Here is a 23,524-nt window from a genome sequence, read left to right as displayed (position 1 = left end):
GCTCAAAGCTAGAAATATATTTAACGATAGCTATATATATATATATATAGATATAGTAACAAATTGTACATTAAGAATGCAATATATATTTCTTATATATTTAATAATAATAACCATATTTATTTTTTCTTTCATAATTGTGCTAAACGTTGAATATCAAAAGGGTATGCATCACTTGACTTTTGAGCTCTATAAGATCTTCTTCCAACAATTATATTTGCAGCTTCACCTGGATGAAATGCATCCCAAAATAAATATTCATTTCTATTTTGGCATGGATTTTGAAATGGTAGACATGTTATTTGCCCATTGTTCCTTCCTATTCCGCAGCATCCAGCGTTCGTCACTCTAAATCCTGAAAATACGTAAAAGAAATATCTTTAAACAATTTATCAGTGACAAATAATATTTTACTAAACAAAGCATTAAAAGATCTAAATACTGGGTAAAGAAAAAATAAGTTATCGACTATCGAGACAATATTAATTAAGTGAGACTTTTAAGACAGATATATACGATATTATATATAGCTATTCGTATGATTAGATCAAATAAATAAAAAATTAAAAGACAGATAATACGAATCGAAAAGAAAAGTTGGGAGGGAAAGAGATGTTACCAAAAGCAAATGGATTGTCAATTAAATCTTGAAATATTCCATAAGCATTAATGTAGATTAATTTAGCATTTGGTGTATTTCTATTTAAATTATCCACAAGTGCCCTCAGTTTGTTGTTAAATAACTGATTTGCCACATTGATATTTTGAGCACAAGTTCTTCCATCTGGGCTATTTTGGGCCAAAGCATTTGGGCTGCATCCAATTTGGCCCACTCCAATTAACACAAATTTCCTTGCTCCATAATTGTATAATGTCTGCAAAATAAATACACAATTAGGGTCGATTTACGCAAATGACCCTTTTTAGGTTATTAATTTATAAATTTGAGAACAGACTTACTATGCCATCGAGCTTCCAGAAAAAAACTCATTATGTCATCGGTTAAAAGTTGGTTCATTTATGCCGCTGCTATTAAAGAAAAGGCTCATTCTTCCCCTTTTCTTAAGATTCGATTTTGCAAAATCATTTTTTACTCTTCGAACAAGGTTTGACACTTTTCAATTGAAATTTTTGGATAAATGTACTATTCTTATTGAATGAAGAGATTGTTTCGGATAGATGTTCGACACAAAACTTGAATAAGTAGTGTCAATCTATATATATATATATATATATTATCACCATTCAACTTGTAGACATGTTGGATTTTGGGCCAAAAGGTTATAAAGCTTTACTTCTTTTATCTCAAATTAATTTATTCAAGGGGTATCAACTTATTGTACATATGTATATCTATATGTGTAAGTATATAGTTAATTAATGTTTTTCACCAATGACACTACTAGAAAGATGTTCGGTCAGAAACAGATTCAAAATTCAAAAAATTATATATGAGATCATTCAAAAAACTCTATCACTATTAAAAAATAAAAAAAAATTAATGGAAGTCTCTGATAGAATGAGTTAAAAATTCGTCAAAGACATTATTAATATTCAAGTTTTGACGATTTTTACCAGATATCCATTGGAAATTCTCAATATTTAAGTATTGTACCACATGTATTGATTCGATTTGTTGGATTCAAGATCTATTATATGTAAATGTAAATAAAAATAAAAGAGATAGTTAAATTCACCTTTAATTGTTGAGTGTATTGTTGGATAAGAACATTGGCATATTGTTGAGGAGTGTATTGTCTACTTGTTGAATAATATTGGGGCATAAAATAATTGTTGAGATAATCATTACTTCCAACTCCAATTGAGTAAATACATTTACTCAAATAATTTGCAGCTGAATTTTCATTTCCAATTATTCTCACTATTTGTTGAGCTATGTTCTTGTAATTATTTACTTGACCTGAAAATGTAACCCTTCCTCCCTGCAAAAATTCAATAAATTTATTTGACATAGATTCACTTACGTTTAAAAAGATATATAATTTACGATATGGACGATTTGTCATAAATTCATCATAATTATATTGTTTTCGATGATTTTTTTTAATTATAAATTGAAACATTTTAAGCGTGAAATTTTATGTTATGCGTATTCGGTCGAATAAAATCACATAAAATGAGACGGACGAAGAAATTAGTACCAATTGTTGGCCAGTTTCTTCTCTAATTCCAGCAGCAGCGGATGCAAAATTGACACCTCTTAGTATTTCTCTACCCCTTGCAGTTGCATAGGGTGGAATATAATCATCAAAACCCAAAAGCTCAGCTGAAAATATATATACAAATTAAACAATATAATATATATAATATAGTGAAAAAATATTGAGTCTTTTTTAGAAGGCATAAATTTAGAGATTCTAAATGGACGTTTGAACATAAAAATCGTAAAATTTTGAAAAAGGTAATACGTAATTATTTTAGCTTGAAAATTATATTTGGAAATTATTGGACGTAAATACAAATTGTAATCACTTTTGAATTTTTAGTTGTAGTTTAGAATAAAAATTGTGAAAATAACTTTTTTAAAATTTTATTGAATTTCATAAAATTCTAGAAATTGTGTTTTAGTTCATGGTCAAACGGGCACCAAAAATTTAAAAGCATAAAAGTTTTTAGCTTTGTAGGGAGTAGTATATTTAATTAACCCATAATTAAGTTTAAAAAATCGCCATCTTTAACAACTTGAATTAAACTTTTCAATGAGATGGTTATAAATTTTATAGCATATATTTCATAACAGACATAGAATATACTTTGCAGTCAGAAGAACTTCATTATAAAAAAAATAGTTTTCACATGCTTAATTAACACATAAGAAAGATTGACTAAGTAGGATCTCTCGCGTGAAGGAACGAGTTAAACATATAATTCAATAAATAAATGTGTGATTTCTTTAAAAACTTCAGATATTTTCATGTACTTAACCCATAAAAAAAAATCAAGCTTGCACATAAAAAACGTTATACACGTACTATGATTAAGTAAATAAAAGTAGGTGAACTTACCAATGACATCAACAGTAGTTTTACCATTGGAAAATCTTCCAGTTGGTCCATCTGGAAAATCAATTCCATAAGGCAAATAATCAGCTCTAGCCAATGACCTAATCACATTATTATTTCCATTATCCACTAATGAATCACCAAATATAAAGTAACAAGGCACTTGTGGTTCTCCTTTTGCACCATAATTATCTCCTAATAAATTCAAAATTAATAAAAACACACACATTATCTTTAAATCTCCACACATTATGAATCCTTCAAAAAATAAAAAAAAAATAAAAATTGAGAGAAAGGAAAAGATGGAAGACAATATATGTATATGGTTTATGTGTGTGTATATATATATTGAAGGAAAGTGAGAAAAAAGATAGAAGGATGGGAAGAAATATTTTCTAAAAAATAAGTCATTTTGACAAATAATTAATATTAAAAACTTGATGTAATTTGAAGAGAAGTGGGGTAATTGGCAGATATATTACAGAAATAAAATTAAATTCCTCTTCTTTTTTTTTGAATAATAAATATGGATGGAAAATATTAATTATTGAGTCGGATCCAATTAATTATTAAGCTCATTCATATGTTCAATTTATTCTTCTTCTATACCCAACTTATAACATATAAATAGATGATTTTGTTTCTTATTATTTTTCTCTCTTAATTCACTTAAAATAGTTTCTGAATGTTAATTAATTAATGGTATAGTTCCTCTTAAAATGTATTTTTCACAAAATATTTTTCAAATCATTATTTTTTATTTTTTAATTTTTCATAATAGAGAGTAAAATATTGTTTAACAAAAATAACTTCCTACTCAATAAAATTCGAACCAGACTTTGAATTATTGATCTTATTTAGTGCTTTTACAGATGGAGAGTTAGTTAGAAGCATTGAATTTCACATGGATATGTCGTGTGTGTTAGATTTTATATAGTGACACTAAGATCCACTTTTTTTTTTCTTTTTGGTAGCCATGCATGCATTAATTTTCCTTCACTTCCCTAGATTTTAAGTTAAATTAAAAGTTTATATAATAATGATGCAAGTAATATTCATTTTAAATTATTTAAAAGGTAATAGCAAGTCATAATTACTTTCTTCATTCCAGAATCACTTGTTATGTTTTATTTTTCAAAAGTCAAATTATATGAATTTTAATTAATGTATATGTTTTCATCACATTAATGTAAAAAAATTATAATTTACTGGAATTTTTGTATAAATTTAAAATATTTGGATATTTTTATATTAATTATCATTATATTCCACTAATATTAATATTGGTTCGAGTTCATTTTTAGAGGGTTCTCTAAAAATAAAAATAAAAACAAGTCACATTCCAAATGAATCATGAATTTTTGGATTGATCATGAGGGGAAGCTTTATAGATATGGTGAATTAAATGAAAGTACTATACATATATTGCTGCCCACATGGCTATTTAAAATACAGAAATTTATTGCCTATTAATTGGTCTAGTTGCCAACATGTCTATTGTCTTGTCTTTGAAATGTATTTCTCTATTGTTCTTCTTATTTGTTAGAAGGTACGAGTAGCAAGTCTGAGATGATTTGAATATATTTTGTGTCAATTTAAAGAGTGAGAGATTTGTAAATATGAAATTATGTTTTGAAATGAAGTCGTTTTGGATGAAGTTGAAGAGAATTAAGGTAAACCTAAAATCATATGGAATGAAGTCGTCTTGAAATAGAGATTGAGATACATTGTTAATGATGCTCATTATTTCTACAGGATTCACGTCATTTTTTAGAGTTTTGAAATCATGTAATATAAATTTAAGATAATCTAAGCTTTTTGTGTGTGTATTACTTTAAGATTTTTCCTCGAATTCCAACTGATTAACTCCATTTAATTCCTAAATTTGTGAGTCCGTTTGAAATGACTTGGTGCATGATACACACAAGTGAATTGAAGATTGAGCTTAAGACACGAGGATGTTGCTCAGATAGTAAACACTCTTAACCTTTAAAATTGTGAATTTGAGTTACTGAGATAGCAAAACGAAAGAAACTTTTGATTTCTTATCGATTCCCAACAAACTTTAAGAATGAATGACTCATTATAATTCTTTCAGCACATTTAACTTCTAGAAGTTTGAGCTCATTGTGACGTAGTTAGAAAAAAACAGAAAAGATGAAGAAGCCAGTCTTTGCACTTTCTAAACTGAAGAATATTTTTTTTTAAAAATGTCTTTAGATTGAAAAATAATTAATGCCTGTAAATTTTGACAAATCATATTTTATAGTCAAATAAAATCACAAAAATGATTATTTATGATATTTCTCTATATTAATTACATTTAGTTACACAGTTTCCCCTTTAAACGAATTGGTCCCTAATTTTTCTTCTAAATTCAAACTTATGCCTAGCGGAGCATAAGTTTTTTTAAGGGTGTGAGATGAAACCATTTCCTTTATGTACTTTCTATGGGAGCCGTTTTTATTTTATTTGTAGGATTTTACTATTGGGTAGGTAAAATCTTTGACCGGACATACCCTTAAACTTTAGGTCAAATCCATTTTTGGATCACCTTTTTCGGGGTTAATATGACCTTCTTTCCTATGCACACCATGATATGAAAATATAAACGATACTCTATTTTCTTTTAAAAAAATGTTAATTACCTTCAGAGACAAAAACTAAAGACTAATATAAAATTGCAATTCACCCTCTAGCTTGGACTTCGTAATAAGTTGTGTTGGGCTAACTGGGCCTCACTAGAAATTAAGATGGACTTCAAGTTTGGGCTGAAATTTATCTGGGCTAGTAGTTGTTTTGACTTTGTCTAATGTGGGATTTTAACGTGAGAACTGAGAATTCGAATTTAGTCAAATCTCAATATAGACAATAATTGAGAAATCAATACTCAATTCGTCTGAAATTCGACATTCCAATATGTGACAATGCTATTTATAAAAAAGGCATAATAACATGGTTCATCTTAGGATAACTTAGTCTCTAAAATCCTCGATATGGCCATGATGTTTAAACGAGCCAACACAGGTTATATATGATGAAGTCATATGTACTTTTTCGATTGTATTTCATTACAGATCTCATATTTAACTTACTGTTAATGAAGTCGTCTCCAGTAGGAAGTTTTAACTCTCAAAGTGATATTTTTTTATTCAAATGTAAGTTAGTTGAACACTAAATGAATATCAAACACCACGAAAAAATTAGTATAAACTAAATTTATTTCCTTAACTCGAAAAGTGTGTGAAGGGAAAGAATTCAAAGATTCTTGTGCCATTAACTATTGGTCAAAGAAGGAATTAGTCCATCATTTTCAATTATTTCTCACAAATTTATAATTGCTCCACGTATAACCTATAGTCATTTTCTTTGAATATTTACAAAATGTCAATTCAACATATCCTATTAGTTCAAAACTCCTCCCAAACATGCAATAAAATTTTGTCATTGAGCTATTTTAGGCTTAATACAAGATTCACTTAACCTAGCTAGTCATAATAAAAAACTAGATAATATATGCAAGTACCCCTATCATTGGAGTTATCAACAAACTTATAATGAGTTCAAGAAAATTTTTAGATATTATTTTATAAGGGTAAAATAAAAAGGAAATAGTATCCTTAAAGGGTATTAAAAAGTAAAATTTGGAATCAAATTGTTATTACAATACTCATCACTTAAGCTTTCAATATTTCCCAAGAAGACTCAATTTCACTAACAATTCTTAAATTCAAAGGGATGAAATAATGGACTTGCAAGTTGAAATTCTTTTTCCTTATTTTTATTTGCCATTTAGATTAATGTTAATTCACTTCTTATACACTTCAATCTTTAAGTTCAAGAATTCTTAAATTGTGTGTGTTTTAATCCATGAAAACATATCATAGGTGGCGTATTCAAGTTTTAAACATCATTTATATTTATATTTAGAGAGAAGTATTAAGAACACGTCTAAACTATGCGTGAATAATTACTTTCATCTTCAAACTAGTGACAGTCATAAAAACACTCTTTTTAAATTACTAACTGAACTTAAATACACGCCGATCGATCTTGCAACATGAGTGAAAATCCTAAATCTCGCTAAATTAGGAGTATTTTCCAATACTTCTATCAATTTTTTTATTCAGTCTCATGCTTCTACAAGAACTTAAAATCGCTTGCTATGTCACGTGGCAGATCAATGGTATATCCAAATTTAGTTAGTCAAATATACAAATGTCTTAAGGTATTAATAGTTCATTAACGAAACTACTAATTTACGCCGAGATATCAATGTCAATGTCAGAACCTCATTCTTATATTGTTCAATAGTGAAATGTTCCGAATATATGCAGAATCAAATTTAAAATTTATACAAACAATTCATATACACTTCATCTTCAAAAATCAAATAATCATAAATCTTTTAATCCTACTTAATCCGCTCTCATCGATACGTTATAAAATTTAGTAATTTTATCTAAAATAGTGTAGGAGTAAAGGGAGTGTGGCGTGTGACGGCACAATTATTGATTGACTTGTCGTGTTCAAAATTACTTTTGAATTTATAGTGTGGGCCCTCTAAACCCGGACCGTCCGATGCGTCAACCTGTGTGGGGTAGCTTCAAATCAACGGTTCGAATCAAATCATTAGCGAGATAAGATATTTTTTTTCATTTCTTCTCAAATTATTAGCTAGATAAAAAGTCGGGACAAGTTACATATTTAATCGATCGAAAATAAGTAATTACCTTAAATTAATCCAATATCTATATATCCTATTATCTTAAATTTATAAAAAAAAAACTACTTAGTATCATAAAGAATATCATGCATTCTTCTTTTCGATAAATATTTAATAAATTATCTACATTTTACATATATATATATTGATTATTATTTAATGAATGACTACATTTATATCAATTTTTTTAAGCGTAATTGTGAAGTATACCATTTATTTGCCTCGTAGTTGCTGCGTTGTTCTTACTTTTGCCGTAGGTTTTTTTTAAAAAAATAAAATAAAATAAAATATTATAGTACATGGTTGTAAGTTTGTGTTAGAGTTTTGTTCATTTATTTATTCTTTAGTGGGATTATAATACTTTAAATTTCTTAATTATTAATTAATATTTGATCTTAATTCTTGTAATACATGACAATGCATTTTGATCCTTGTAATACATGACAATGCATTTTGATCTTTTATATATTCGAAGTAATGTAGTTTTAGTTCTTTTGATGATGACTTCAAAATTTATTTAATTTTTTTAACATAAATTAAAATTGATAAAAGAGTATCGTGTTTATCATAATTAAGTCAAATGATACTCACGATTATTAGAAATCACTTTAAAGTTATTTATTGATTATAACAACGCAATATTCAATAATGGAGCAAAGCACTGATACTTACCTTATCGTAAATATTTTTAATATCGTTAATACGTTTTTCGATTCATTTAAATACAAAGCAAAACTATACATACACACAAACCAAAAGCCGTGAGTCTCAAGTAATATAATTTCGTCTTATTTTGGATTTACAACTTCAAATGTAGGGTCCACACTCAATGACCCCACCCCCCTTTTTACCCCCAACCCCCACTTCAAAAATTCACAAATTTCTATAAATTCCCATCTTTTCCACCTTATATTATACAAAATTCCCTCATTTGTCTTTCCCCTAAATATCATTTTTTTGGTCATGGAGGAGGAAATTCAAGAATCCGAAGTCATTTTTCGAGAAAATATTGAAATCGAAGAAAATGATCGAGATTACTATGAATTTCAAAATCGCGATTCGATCACTTCAAATAATTCGCAAAGTAGAAAGAGGTTGAAGAAAATTTCCAATTCTATTCCTATTAGTATCCCTGATAACTTATCGAGGAATAATTTATGGTTCAAGCATGTGGAAAATAGCGAATCAATTTTTTTTGAAGACGAGGAATATTGTGATGACGGAGAAATGATTCCGCCACACGTAATCACTGGTCGGAGAATCGCCGGAAAAATGATGTCGTTTTCGATTTGTAGTGGTTATGGAAGGACACTTAAGGGAAGAGATTTGAGTCAAGTAAGGGATTCGATTCTAAGGATGACTGGTTTTCTTGAAACTTAACTTAAGAGTTCAATTTAGAGGAAAAAAGGAAAAAAAACAATATATTTTTTTGAGTTCCAAATTATGGAAATCTCATTAATTCCCATTCATCATTGTAATGGAGAAAATATAAAAGATTTCAAACGAAATTCCATTAGTTAGAACATGTATATGTATTAAAGAAAATCTATTAAAAATGTATAAATATTAAGTTTCGAATGAAACAATTTAAATGTTTAGTGAATGTGTAATGGTATTTTAAAGTTTGTAAAATTCAAATTATGAGTTTATCTTCATATAACATGTTATTTTAGTTGAAGCCAAAGGCTTAATTGGAACATAACGAGTTGAATAAACATTCTATTAGAAGTTTCAATTTGACTCTTTTACGTGATATTTATTCTTGTTTAGCTCTTAAAATCATTTCTCTATCTATATATATATTGAATAGATTATTAAAAAAAAAAACTTGAATTCGAATTTTGATTATTCCATTGAAATATTTATTTACTAGATTCTAGAATTATGACTTTATGCAAAGAGAGATAATTTATGAATTACAGATTCACTTGAATTTAATAATTTTATTTATATCTTATTTTAAGTGTTAAGAAATACAATATAAGATATCAATACATATATTCGACTGTCAATTCACTTATTATTATATGTTATTTAAAATTGATAAAACAAAATATTAATAAATTTAGATGTTATTCAAAAGTCTATATAAAAAATAATTCGTATAAATTTTAAATTCTAAATCGTAAATGGTGATGAGAATTACGTGAACTTGTATCAAATAAGAAAAAGCCAAACACAGAAAGCTTGTTTTAAAAGGGTGACATAACTTATGTTTCTTTTAGAAAATGTAATAATTGTGAAATGTACATAAAACTAATGTATGTTAAAAATACACATCGATATTATTTATTTAATAGGAGTAATAGTTTATGCTATTCAATATTATTTTGAATTTTTTATTTTTATTTAATCAATTTATTATTCGAAATTGTTTATATTAAAAAATATAATGAATTCATTACTAAGAAATATTCAAGATTAGAACTTAGAAAACTTAAATTCGACTTCAACTATACTTAAATGAATTTTATATAGTGCGAATTCAAGTTAATAAAGATCACGATAAGTGATAAACCAAAAAGGTTACTTCTAATTAATGAGAAAATAAACGACACATTATTAAATGAAAGTCACCTCTAAATATGAATTATAAATCTATTAATTATTTCTTAATCTTGAAATTATTTTAGTATTAAGAAAAGGAATTAATCTTTGCTGGATATTAGGAGGCCAACAGGTTTTATGGATACAAAGTCAAAAAGTTAATCCAAAGATTAAGCAAAAACTAATCATAGGATATATATAAATATATATAGGGGAGAATATTTTTTTCTTAATTACTACATGTGAAATTCTGACAAAAAAATAATTAACAATTAGTAAAATAAGGTTTAAATAATTAAATGGGAATATTAATGATCAGAAGGTAATTTGTTGTTTAAGGTACCACTTCAGCATGATTAATTACAGAATATATATTCTGACCAAAAACAAAAAAGAAATAAGACGACAAATTAAGACACTATTATATTGAAATTATAAATAACCAAAAAAAGTCATAAATACTCATAAGATTTGGATCTCGTTCTCAAATTTGATGTCAAATATGAATATTGAATAATGAAAAGTTAGAAAAACAGTAATTATTATTATTGGTATCAATTAAATATAAGTTAAAATTAATTACTTCATAAATAAAAATTATTTATCATATATTTCAAAGAAAAATATGATTTAAGCACTCGAGCTTATGAGCTCTTATATATATTTTCGCATAATTTCATAGCATCAACTTCATTAATAATTACTTATGAATCCTTTTTCGATTTATAAATCCATTATCCCAAATTTTGAGCCAAATTATGTTTTTGACACAAATAGTTACATTGAGTATTATTTCAAGCTAATTAATATTATGATAGCATTGTTTTTGTATATTGGTATTTTTATACTAATAAAAAGTAATTTAATATGCAAAAATATTTTTGTGTTATTGAGTATATCTAGAAAGGATTGCATCTCATGAGGTGTAAGAGTTTAAACAATTTATTTCAGATCTAATGAAAATATTAATGACTGTTTTTACGATTTTAATGTATGATCCAATTTTATATTTATGTTATTATATAAATATTTTTATAATTATAATTTATAAGATGCTGACACTTGCATTATTTTATTATCATTTTATTCTTTTGGATGTGCTAGGTGTGAAACTTAAAAGTGAAAAAACTTACGTATTTGTTGCTTTCTTTGATTTGCAACTTAATTTCATGTTTGGACGTTATATAGATTCCAAACTTTCAAAATAAATTATTTATTAATTATTGATATTGACTCATTTGTACACAAACCATTTTTTGCTATTATCCAATTATATAAGTTTGTGAATAGATAAGTTTTTGTTCGTAAGTTTTGAATTTGAGTCCTGATTATTTTTTTAAATTTTTTAAATAAATAATGATTTTTTTATGAATGGGATATATTTAATGAAAATTTGAAATGGTCAAATTTAAATATTAATTTCAAATTATAGAGAAAATCTTAACTAAAATTCTGCTGACTTCATCATATATATTTATTTCTAAGAAATTATATATATTTAGGATGGAATAAAGTTATATACATATAAATAATACTCCTATATAACAAGTATAATCTAAATAAATTATTTTACCTAACAAGAATAAGACAGTTATTGTTATTTTAAGGGTTGCAATTTTAAAAAAATAAGAAAGTGTGTTTACTTGGAGCATTTTATACCACAAAACTTCCAAAATGGAGAAAAAAAATAGAGAAAATTTTATTATTTTTAAAATTATTTTAACTTTCTTATTTCATTTTAGCAAAATTGAAAATGTTGGAAAACTTCCTAGCTTTGCGGGCTTCCTTAATTTTTTTCAAAAAAATTATTTTGTCTTTCACGTATCGTATGAGTTTAATATTATTCAAAAATTATTTCTTTTACTTTTACGAGGTAAGACATGATTCGCGTATTCTATCAATTTTCTCTAAATCTCACTTATAAGACCACATTAGGTATATTCTTGTAAGTTTTGGAACACCCGAAAAATGTATCTGCCCTAGACAAACTCGATATGCATGACGAGTTCAACTGAGAATGCACTGACATTCAAAATCAATCAATCTCTGACCTTCTTTTTGAATATCTCTTGATGCACTAACTCAGTTACGAGTTTAATTCAAATTTGGAGATTATTGAAGAAATGATATGTTTGTTGTAAGCAAGCTCTTTTAAATTAAAATGATTTTCTAACATTTCCTTTTATTGAAGACAACGCTTAGAATCAAATAAAGCATAATCATTTGAACAAATTATAATACGTATTTTTACATAAATTTAAATTTATGTATTTTCAGTGTAAATAATGTTTATATTTATAAGAATATTATTCGATTGATTTTTGCAAGAACCTTTGTAATTAAAATATGTGATTTTAAAATTTAAAAAATAAAATATATTACCTGTTATAAAAGATGAAAATAATTAACATCAATAATATAGGTAGCAGAACATCTAATCAAAAATTAATTAGCTTGAAAGCTGCATATTACAATACAAGTGTGGTGATCAATTTTGATACGTTTTCACATAAAATAGATAAACAAATATTAAAATTTATTTTATTATATGGTGGGAAAATAATAGATATAACTAGGCATGTTTGTGAATATTTTCAAATTTAGTAGATAGAAGAAGAAAAATTCTTATTAATTTCAAATTAATGAGATCATTAGAGGGTCTAAAAGGGGGAAAAGATACTACATTGAGACACTATCAATTAACTTCAAGAATATTGTTAGTTTCATACTTCTCTAGATGCATTTTCGAAATAAGAAGACTTCTTCAATTTTTGGTTTTCCGTTAGGGTTTGATATTCGCATTAGAGTCCGAGTAATTTAGATTCGCAATGGATAAGGTTCCGAGGGATAAGACTTCCTATTAATATTTTTTTTCATAATCAGGATTTGAACCTAAAACCTGATCTAATTAAGGAACGACCAGCCTCATCCAAGACACCACAAAGTTATTCAAGAAAACTCCTCGATCTACAATCGAATCAATCATCATTGACTTGAGCAAGTAGTTAATTAACCTGAATTAGAGTCTTTCGAGAACGATCTCTTTATCTCTGTGATGAGGAAAGTTCGTGTACACTTTATATTTTCAGACCTAACTTATGAAACTATACTAGACATATCATTTGTTGGCTTGGACAAGTAATTAACCTGAGTTTGAGTCATGCGAAATTAAAATATGAATAAAATCTATATATACTTCGATTTTTTTTAGACCGTACTTATAAAATTATACTTAAATACATTATTATAGGTATTGTTAATTTGAACAAGTAGTTAGTAGGCCTAACACTTCTCTAAAAGGAACAAATTAAGCAATTTTCAGGTATAAATTAGTTCCTTCTAGCTTACAAAACCTTCAAGATAAGGTTTTTATCCACTTATTTTTATTTTAAGAATTCAAAACGTCTCAATAATATGATTAGCCTAAAAATTGAACTAATAATCTCTAGCTATACATCACAATTTTGATGTCACAATCATGGGCAAATTCGATCACTATCAAAAAATAATAATTGAAATTAGTTGTAAACTTTGTTGTTAGATGTGTAACTCGTAACTCATATGATATGCTGATAATTTGTCACTTAATAAAATTAATCATAAATTTTATTATTTAGCTTTAATATTAGTCCACCACTAATATATTGTACTATATTTGTTTAGTTAATCAAATTCGAGTGTATAAATTTTATGTAAAAACTTAGATATATATATATATATATATGGACATATTAAAAAAATGCAATGAAATTTAAAAGATGTTTATTTATATATACATATACATTCTTATACAAAAATTGATTTTATAATTTTTCTTGTAGGTTGTCAAATCCACTTCAAACTACTTTAGTCTCAAATTTTAAAGACGGTAAGGAACCTATATTCTATTTAAATAGATAATTGGGATTATACGTACAAATTTAAGAGTTAATTCATCGTTATAATTACACAAAATAGTAACAAATCTTCAAAGAGAGGAAGAAGAAATAAAAAGAAAGAAGTGAGGGGTATTTCAGAATTAATGTAAGCAACTAAGAAATAAAAGATAACTTCATAACATATAGTCCTAATAGATTAATTTACTCTTTGATATGTAGGCATCTTTTGAGGATTCCAAATGTAATTTGACATATTCCTATACAGGTCTTCCATTTTAGTTATAAAATGGACAACTTTTACATATAGCAAATATAAAATTTATATTTGTATTTTATAGCAAAGTTTGCATAATTGCGCTCCATATCAAACATATATATGTATAATTCGCTATATATATACAATTGAAGCGAGTTGTATAAAATAAAGTGTATAAAACGAGAAAGAGAAAGAGACCTGGGCAGGGAATTGTATAAAACAAAGTGTATAAAACGAATTGTATAATTATAAGTGTCTAGGACGATTATATATAATTTGAATTTGTATAAAACGAGAAAGGGAGAAAGACAAAAGAGACTTGGGCAGGGAATATACAATTGAATCGAATTGTATAAAACGAAAAAGAGAGAAATTATATACAAAATTTGAATTTGTATAAAACGAGAAAGAGAGAAAGACAAAAGGAAGCACTTTTATTGTATAATTATAAGTGTGTAAGACGGAGATATATGTATTTGCATATGTATAATACAATTTTCTCTCGTTTTATACAATTAGAAACACAATTTATACAATTCTATTGTATAAAGCGAGAGAGGCGGGCGAAGGAAGCGAGAGAGGCGAGCGAGAGAGATAGAGTGACGATCGAGAATATGAGGGAGAGATGGACTGACAAACAGTGTGCTATGGAACACAAATAAATCAAACGGTAGCTACTATATTTATTTTATATTATTAGTTTGTCATTCTATACAATTATCCCTATTCTTAATAGACACCCCAATTACCCAAATAACTAATAAACTCGAAAATCTCAATTTCCTAAAGGGAAAAGAATAAGTATATCCTCAAATAATATATCATAAATGATATGTTAATATTCTCAGTCATGCTTTAAAGTCGTATATATCCTTATCGTCAAACTTTTGAATTCCGTATATCCTTAAAAACTAACTGGACAACTTCATCTCAATAATTTATATCCAATTTATTTAATTCTTTTACACAAAATAAAAAAATTCACTCATCTTCCAAAATTTACCTACCCATGATCCGAATTAAAATACCATAACATTTAAATCAAACGAAAGAAAAAAGAATTCCTCAATTGATCTTCATTTGTAGCCATTCCAAATTTCACTAAAACAAAAACACAATGCCATGTGGTTTCATTGAAAAATAAGGGAGTTATTTCAATTTTTTGTTCAAATCGATTTTTCCTTATCGAAAGGGGTTTAAAATATTATCATCATTGGCCCAAAAAAACTCCAAAATTAAAAGGGAATTTGCAATTGAATAGAAATTTCGAATTCAAATTGATTTGTTGTTAAAAAGGGTTGAAAATATTATTACCATTGACTAATTATCATAACCATGTGATCATCTTCATGTTGATTTCTGATCTCTAAATTTACTATTTGTAAAATTAAAATCATAAAATTATTTTTTATAATAATAAAAATAATAATATTACTAAACTAATTTTATACTAATATTGAAGTTGCAAAATTAGTTTTTGTATATATTTTAACAAATTAATTTCTCCTTTTTCATAACTTATATTTTAAATATGTCAGCTAGACGTGATCTCCACATCAAATTTCTTTCATATATCCCAATTTATTAACTGTAAAATAAATAGTATTTAATTGAATAGATACATAAATTATATATCATAAAATCATGTTGACCCTACTTAAGATAATGATTTAAGTACAATTGCACTTAAATGAAAAAAAAAAAAAAGTATACAAAGTACTTAGTATTTTTTGTATCTGATGAAATTTAAATTTGAAATCTCAACTAGTAAGTGTTTTTTCATCCATGATCAAAAGTTTCAATTCTCGAACCCTAGGTATGCAATCGTCTTTTTTTTTTTTTTAAATATGTGTTATCCCAACGTGAATGGTAGAGCTTTTCGAAGCGAAATTAAATTTAATCGTAACCTAAATTATGTCTACCTTGAGATGTCCTAGAATTATACAATCCCACCCATCCCTACCCTCATTTTAATTCAATTATCGTCAGTATTTTTTATTTTTTTTTTTTGCAAGAATGTGAAATTCATAGTAGACAAATTTTTTTTATGTCAATGCATGCATTTTTTAAGGAGTAAGCTACATATATAATTTATTTAAACGTACAATTTTTTTTTCAAATAGTAAAATTGAGTTAATTAGTAGCGTTATACTACTAAATGATAATCAATCTAATATACATTTAGAAATATACTATTATATATTTAAGTAACCTTAAATAAACCGACAGGAATTGATTTAAATTAATTTGATTTGATTTTTACGATTGAAAAATTAAATTTATTTCCTCTTTAAAATCAATTCAAATTAAATCACGAAAATAAAAAAAACATAATTATTATTAATTAATAAGTAAAAGAAACGTGAATATGGTCCCACTATAAAATTTGACAACTGTTAGATTTACATAATTTGGTTGTACTTATCATAAAATATTTCCCACTCTGAGCTGTCAAAAAAAAAAACAAATACTATATTAAAAAAAAAGCTTGTTTTATACTAAATGATATATATGTGAATTTTCAAACATATCTTTTGAGCAAAAATGGAAATTTCTGGAGCAGGTGGTTTGTTCTCAACTTATTCAATTTGTAGTAATGCTGCTGGAATTGCTGGTAAGTACTTCTTTCTACTGTTTTTGGGTCAGGTTCGATTAATTTGAATTCATGATATATAAAGTCACATGAAAATTGCCTAAGCTTTCTGGGCGAATTCATGGTTTGTCTGTAAAACTAGTTATAGATTTTCTAAAAATTGACATATAATATTATCTGCTAGCACTCATATTATAAGAAAGTGACGCACTTGGTTCAAAGTTGAGTTTTTTTACCTAAAAGTTTTAGGATTCAATTCCCACTTAATACTCATCTTTTTCTTTTTAGTGGTGCACCCATGTTTTAGTAATGTTGAATTCCTAGCTCCCTACAAGAAGTTTCTCTCATTCTGTTAGGATGAAACGCTTATCAAGCTGTCAAAAACTATAGTCGATTATTTCTTAACCAATTCCACTATTCAAGGGTTATGTTTATTTGCGACTCTGACCCAAATCACCCCAACCCCCTCATGGACCTTGTCATAGGCAGAATATTGACGTTGCCCAATACTCCCTTTATAGTACTAATAGACCTCACCCGACCCGACTCGAGTCCTCTGTTGAGGGTGAAGAATCCTAAATTCGCCTCCGGCTCCCCATAAGAAATTTCTCTCTTTTACACAAACTTTCTGATTAAGGGTGATTTTTTTTTTTTGGAGTTCGCGTGTGGGTGGGTGGGTGGGGGGTTATTAACCCTAAACTTGACACTTTGATGGCCATTCCACTTCACAGCACAATGTTTTGGCTTTGAAATAACTTGTACAATTTGTTTTTGAATCATGCTAGTGACATAATATTTGGTTTTGGCATATTGCAGGAAACCTATGTGCATTTGTTTTATTTATATCACCAATGTAAGTATCCTAAATTTTACAAAAAAAAAAAAAACTGTATATTAATATGTCGATAACACACGTATACGTGTGTGTCTGTGTGTGCGTGCGCGTTTAAATTGACGTTTTCGATCCCGTTTTTTCAGACCAACATTCAGAAGGATCATCAGAAACAAGTCAACAGAACAATTTTCTGGGCTGCCTTATATATGTGCCTTGTTGAATTGCTTAATATGTCTATGGTATGGAACACCAATTGTATCTCCTGGTATTATATTGGTTTTTACGGTTAATTCCGTCGGAGCGGTTTTTCAGTTGGCTTATATACTCATATTCATCATTTACGCAGAGAGAACGAAAAAGGTAAGCTCATTTACCTCTCATTGAATTGTGTGATCATTTCATCTAAACAGTGCATTTTGTTTTCAAAGATGAGTAAGAGATGAGTTGATTTGATCACCCCACATACGAACATTTAACACTGATCTCAGCTGAAAGCTTAAGATAGTTTTAGAGAACGGAACCTAATATTTACTTAATGATGTCTTCAACGTCCTTTAATAAGAAATGATGCTAATACAATTACACGTTCAATGCAGTTGAAGATGTTGGGGCTGTTGTTTGGTGTGTTTGCTGCATTTGCTGCTGTGGTTTCTATCAGCATCTGTCTATTTCAACCTCCAAATCGACAAACTTTCGTTGGATACTTGTCTGTTATCTCTCTCATCTCCATGTTTGCTTCTCCGTTGTTCATCATTGTAAGTCGATCAACAATAACAACGCGTGATTTAAGTATTTTTCATCGATATCACTAGCTCGATGAGACTAACAGAGAAATTCTTTACTTTTGTAGAATTTGGTGATCAGAACAAGAAGTGTTGAGTATATGCCGTTCTATCTATCCCTTGCAACTTTTCTAATGAGCCTTTCTTTCTTTGCTTATGGAATGTTTAAGCAAGATCCATTTATCTACGTAAGTAACTGGATTTCCTTTGTTGTTCCCCTTTTCAATAGTACCCGAAAGATACAGAAGGGAGAGTCTCAGAGTAACAGTAAAGTTGTTTTCGTGTGATCTTATATGTTACGGGTTGCTTACAACTAGGTAGACAACCTACATCACACCCTTGTGTATAGAATTTAATATTTTGATCTCTATGAATCAGATTCCAAACGGGATAGGAGGAGTTCTTGGGATCATACAGCTAGTCTTATACTGGAGATACAGCAGACCTAATGAGGAGCCAACAAGACCTCTCTTGGAGTCCAATGCATGAAAAAATTATGACCGAGCGGAAAACACTGGCTCGCATCCAATGTTTACACCAAACTAAATATAGTTTGTATACGAGACATATGTCTTGTATCATAGATTTGGTATAAACACCAGGCTTGGCTTATCCTTTTCACATCGAAAAGTCGTCCAAAAATTGTTTTTACTGTTGTCATTCTTTTGGTTGGTATAATTTTCCATTTGTGTTTTGTTATGTGCTTGGTATCACTTTCACCTCCATCAACAATATTTTCAGAGATTTTTACTGCAGAGAAATAATAGGGAAGCTGGGAAAGTAACACAGAACACACGAAACATAGAGGCATGGATTCAAATCAAACAATTTTCCACGATTAGAAAGTGTAAACACCAACACACGAGTTACTCAAACCAGAAGCTTATCAAATGAGAAACTAAACTAGTACCTACCAACCTTTCCAGTACGAATTGTGTTTCTTGCAATCCCACACTGCATCAAGAACTATACGGTGTAACGATTCTTGGCATTTCTGTCGAGCCTCTTTGCATCGTCCTGCAAAAGAAGATGATTCTTTATGAGTCTTGCTAATTGAAGAGAAACTGAATTAAAGGCGTACGATAACCAAGATTTCATACGTGAAATATGAAGCCAACCGAATCACTGTAATCTAGAAACTGCTTCCATTGCTTACCAATGCTAACCTGTAAAGAGAAGTTTCAGGAAGATGGTAGGTATAGTTGCAAAGATATAAAAACAAAAAACTAGCAATAAGCACCAACATAAAAATAATCAACCGGTAAACAGCTGAAAGGATTCAATATTATCAATGAAGCACAAAAGGGAACGCCGACCACTATATAATTCTAGAAGAATGAAGTACACTGGAGAAAAAGAAACAAAGAGAAGGGGACGAAAGAAAAGAGAATTCTTATGAAGCATAAAACAAATGACGAGACAAAACAATATCACACTTTGCAAGGATATCCAAATGTTTCAATCATATGAAACATGAAATAATATAATTAACCCTTGATACCACCAAAGGGATCCCTCCGTCCTTAACCATGGTTCTCGGGTTTGAGCCCTACTAGAGAAATTTCTCACAAGGAGCACTTCCTATATATCTGATGACTTCCCCTCTTAACTTCCAATATACTCAACGGTACAATGTATTTCATAGTATATTTTGAATAAACATCAGCACTACAGTATGTACACAACAAAAAATGTCTGTCCGCTTGATCCAAGAAAATGACAAACGTGGCCGTTGACACCAAAAATATAAAGCAAATTACCTGAGCTGTTTCATTTGCAGCATTCTTGGTCCACAAAGCTATTTTTTCTCCCTTAGCCCGGACACTAACAACTGCTCCACAAATTTCATCTCCATGATCGAATTGATGTCCAATCATTGCCAGCAGCTACAATAATTCCATATAAGAAAACAAGAGTGGAAATTATATCAAAGGGGAAAATAACATTACTAGAATGACCTATCATTAAGGGCTGGATGGAAATAACTTCGGAATACCGTATACAGCCAGCTGGTATCAGATTTACCCTTCGAAAAACTCATTTTCCACGTCCCTCCATTGGCACATACAGGATCTTCCCACTTTGGCTCAATTTTGTGCTTAAAACAATGAAAGTTTGCTCCCATAATTAACTTGCTTGGGTGATGGATATTATTGTAAGCACTGTTTGTAGAATAAGCAACATGGTTCAAGATTTCATCATGAGCCAAAAGGATAATAGCATTTCAAAGACCTAATCCATAATGTGGAATATCAAACAGGCATGTCATCGTTCAAGTTGTACAATAACTCAAGTGCCTTGAGTAATTAGACCAATAAAGAACTCACCAAACAAGGTGCATGCATCCATGGCAGACATCAAATTCACACCATTACCACCTACATTACTCAAATCATAGGACTTAATAAAAAAGTCTATGCGTGAGATTGAAAAAACTGGCCTGCAGCTAAGTCTCATCAATCTACAGAGGAGATGAGCATACTTTAGCCTAATTAAGAAATAGAAACACATCTGTCTTTATTTTTGAAAGTGAATAATATATTAAGACAAGTGAATAGTATATTAAGACAAATGCACATAGAGATATCACAGCTATGTAGATACAGGACCTGCTCTTATACGTAAACTAAAGAAAAAGAAGTAGTTGTACTTGAAAATAGTAACTATATTATCTTGCTTAGGAGAGAAAACTACGACCAATGCATTATTCAACTACCTTTTCAGCTCAAAATATCCTTTGTTGAAAATAGGAGCATTTGACAAATATGAAAGAGTTTCTTAGATTTGAAGCAATATAAACTATCCGACGATATAAACCCAATTAAAGGCATTCCTACACAAGATTGTGCAAGGAAGAGAAATATGACTATTCAACAAGGTTAACTTTTTCTTTCCTAAAACTTCACAGGTCATTCTTCACCCCATACTCCAAAATGTCTCAACTTCCATTCATTCTGCACTTTCTCTCCTTACCGAGATTAATTTATCTATCCTTGTCCTCCCACCACCAAAGAGCATATATCTATTCATTGAATCCGATCCATGAACTAAAATTTAAATTGGCAAGTAACCAAGAGATCAAAATTCCAGTTTTAAGGAAAGTACTAACTAAAAAAGGACAAAGCAATGTGCAATTACTAATACAGCTTGGGTAAACTAAAGCTCAAACCAATTCAGACATTCCGTAGTAATACCGCATATTGTGCATCCACTAAACACCTTGGCAAGTTAACTAAAAACTGCAAAATGTACAAGAAGAAAATCTAACAATTATGAGAGCAAAATCAATCAAGATGCCATTTTTACCTCAATATCACCTATGTGAAGGCAGATAATCAGAACACATTCAAAACGCTAAATCAAAAAAGTCCTACAACACCAACAAAATTGTTGGAACATTATAATAAAACCCCATAATTCACAACCAACATTAAAAACAAGCTAAAATCAATGAAATCTCAACTTAACTGGTTCTGCTGGCTCAAAAGGTAACTCATTTCTGAATTTCTTCAGCTCCTTAGTAATAATCTAATTTTTTATTTTCCAATTTGAGCTTACGAAAATCGTATCTAAAGAATCTTAGTAGCTCAATTGATTAACTACCTAAAATTTCACCTTGTTAACAACGGTATAACCTTATAAAAGTCTCCCCCATTTCCTCTTCCTCTATCCCCAATTTATTTTTTTAAAAAAAATCCGAGGAATCTCAGTAGCTCAATTAATTGACTATCTAAACTTTCTCGAGGATTCGATTCCCCACCTTGCAATCCACTCCCTGTTTTCCCTTACACTACACTATCACCAATTTGAAAGAGGAAAAAAAAAAACTTACCCCCAAAAATCTTCAACAGTGGAGAAAGTGTAGACATTTCGAAGTGAGCTTCCCCAAGCAGTTTGTCGAGATTTAGTGGTAGGGTTATCAAACCAAAAAGTCCATGAATGCTCCAATGGATGCTTCACTGTGATTTCTTTCCCTAAATACGATGCCGTATCATTTGATTCTTCAACAATTTCACCTTCTTCAAGTTCATCGTCTACCTCTCCTCCTCCTCCATCGGCGGCCTTCAACTTCTCAGCTGCATCAAACGACATCGTTCTCTCCATTTCAGCTGCTGCCATTTTTGCTGCTCTGTGGACTGTGGAGCACTTTTTTTTTACTTAATTAAGAAAAATGGTATTTATAAGAACTGTTTGGACCATAGTGTAATACTTAAATTGTAGAAGTACTAATGTTGTAAATACCTAAATTAGGTATCGTGAGAATCAAATAATTAATTTACGTGGATTTTAATTTTAATCTAGTTCAGAATATGGAAGCTTTATTTTTCAAAATTAGCAATTAAGAAGTTTGATACCAATAATGTCACATGAACAGTTATATTAATTTGTTTGTTTGTCATAATGTAATTACAAATCTTTAGTTTCTTGGTTAATTATGTAAGGCTAATCATATAGTTTGAACTTCTTTTATTTATAAGTAAAAAAGTGATTTTTATAATAAGAAAGAAATTCAAATAAATATTTAAATGAGATTTCATGTGAATGTTGGTGTTTCGGTCAGTTTTCACACATCTCAATTAATTTTAAAGGATTTCTATCACCTCTCATTAATAACAGGTATCAGATAACTCTGTTTACCGAGACTATGACAAATGAGAGATGAGAAGAGAATAAAGCAAACATTTCACATAGAGTGGTGTAATAACTATTAGGTAAACTCTGCGAAGCTATAATAGATGAGAGATGAGAACAGAACAATGCAAACATTTCGAACAAGTTCAGTTTTCTCAAATTTCAACTAATTTTAAAGTATATCTATCACCTCCAGCACTAGCAACATATGTCATGTAAATTTATTCAGGGAGGCTAGGACTGATGAGAGAT

At 28.7% G+C, this 23,524-nt stretch overlaps 3 protein-coding genes across 3 annotated transcripts; 1 reads left to right on the top strand and 2 right to left on the bottom strand.

Moving 5' to 3' along the window:
* Positions 1-15: 15 nt before the first annotated feature.
* On the bottom strand, positions 16-9,159 carry LOC101245129 (GDSL esterase/lipase At5g45670-like). The gene is made up of 5 exons (XM_004234020.5): positions 3,027-9,159; positions 2,163-2,287; positions 1,698-1,943; positions 620-875; positions 16-355 (listed from the first exon to the last, which is right to left on the bottom strand). The coding sequence occupies exons 1-5, from the start codon at positions 3,271-3,273 to the stop codon at positions 132-134; spliced, it is 1,098 nt and encodes a 365-aa protein (XP_004234068.2). The 5' UTR covers positions 3,274-9,159; the 3' UTR covers positions 16-131.
* Positions 9,160-16,903: 7,744 nt separating this feature from the next.
* On the top strand, positions 16,904-19,339 carry LOC101246599 (bidirectional sugar transporter SWEET2a-like). Its single transcript, XM_004234196.5, has 6 exons — positions 16,904-17,044; positions 17,840-17,876; positions 18,002-18,218; positions 18,455-18,613; positions 18,709-18,828; positions 19,019-19,339. Exons 1-6 carry the CDS (start codon positions 16,975-16,977, stop codon positions 19,127-19,129), a joined length of 714 nt encoding a protein of 237 aa, XP_004234244.2. The 5' UTR covers positions 16,904-16,974; the 3' UTR covers positions 19,130-19,339.
* A 94-nt stretch (positions 19,340-19,433) lies between these two features.
* On the bottom strand, positions 19,434-22,774 carry eIF4E1 (translation initiation factor eIF4E1). Its single transcript, NM_001247530.2, is given in 5 exon segments — positions 19,434-19,657; positions 19,741-19,806; positions 20,401-20,526; positions 20,637-20,802; positions 22,473-22,774. Coding segments are annotated over 5 exon segments (696 nt in total). The 5' UTR covers positions 22,760-22,774; the 3' UTR covers positions 19,434-19,606.
* Between the last annotated feature and the right edge of the window lie 750 nt (positions 22,775-23,524).

Source organism: Solanum lycopersicum, chromosome 3 (genome assembly GCF_036512215.1).
Source record: "Solanum lycopersicum chromosome 3, SLM_r2.1".
Taxonomy (NCBI): domain Eukaryota; kingdom Viridiplantae; phylum Streptophyta; class Magnoliopsida; order Solanales; family Solanaceae; genus Solanum; species Solanum lycopersicum.
Note: the sequence above shows the minus strand (reverse complement) of the source record. Positions and strands in the feature narration are given on the sequence as shown.

Bases quoted from the DNA above. Each gene is read 5' to 3' on its own strand.
- LOC101246599 (XM_004234196.5), top strand. From the start codon at position 16,975: ATGGAAATTTCTGGAGCAGGTGGTTTGTTCTCAACTTATTCAATTTGT. The intron at 18,219-18,454 runs GTAAGCTCATTT...CGTTCAATGCAG, and splicing joins ACGCAGAGAGAACGAAAAAG to TTGAAGATGTTGGGGCTGTT. The intron at 18,614-18,708 runs GTAAGTCGATCA...TTACTTTTGTAG, and splicing joins CTTCTCCGTTGTTCATCATT to AATTTGGTGATCAGAACAAG.
- LOC101245129 (XM_004234020.5), bottom strand. From the start codon at position 3,273: ATGTGTGGAGATTTAAAGATAATGTGTGTGTTTTTATTAATTTTGAAT. The intron at 2,288-3,026 runs GTAAGTTCACCT...ATATATTTTCAG, and splicing joins AACTACTGTTGATGTCATTG to CTGAGCTTTTGGGTTTTGAT. The intron at 876-1,697 runs GTGAATTTAACT...TTTATTTTGCAG, and splicing joins AATACACTCAACAATTAAAG to ACATTATACAATTATGGAGC.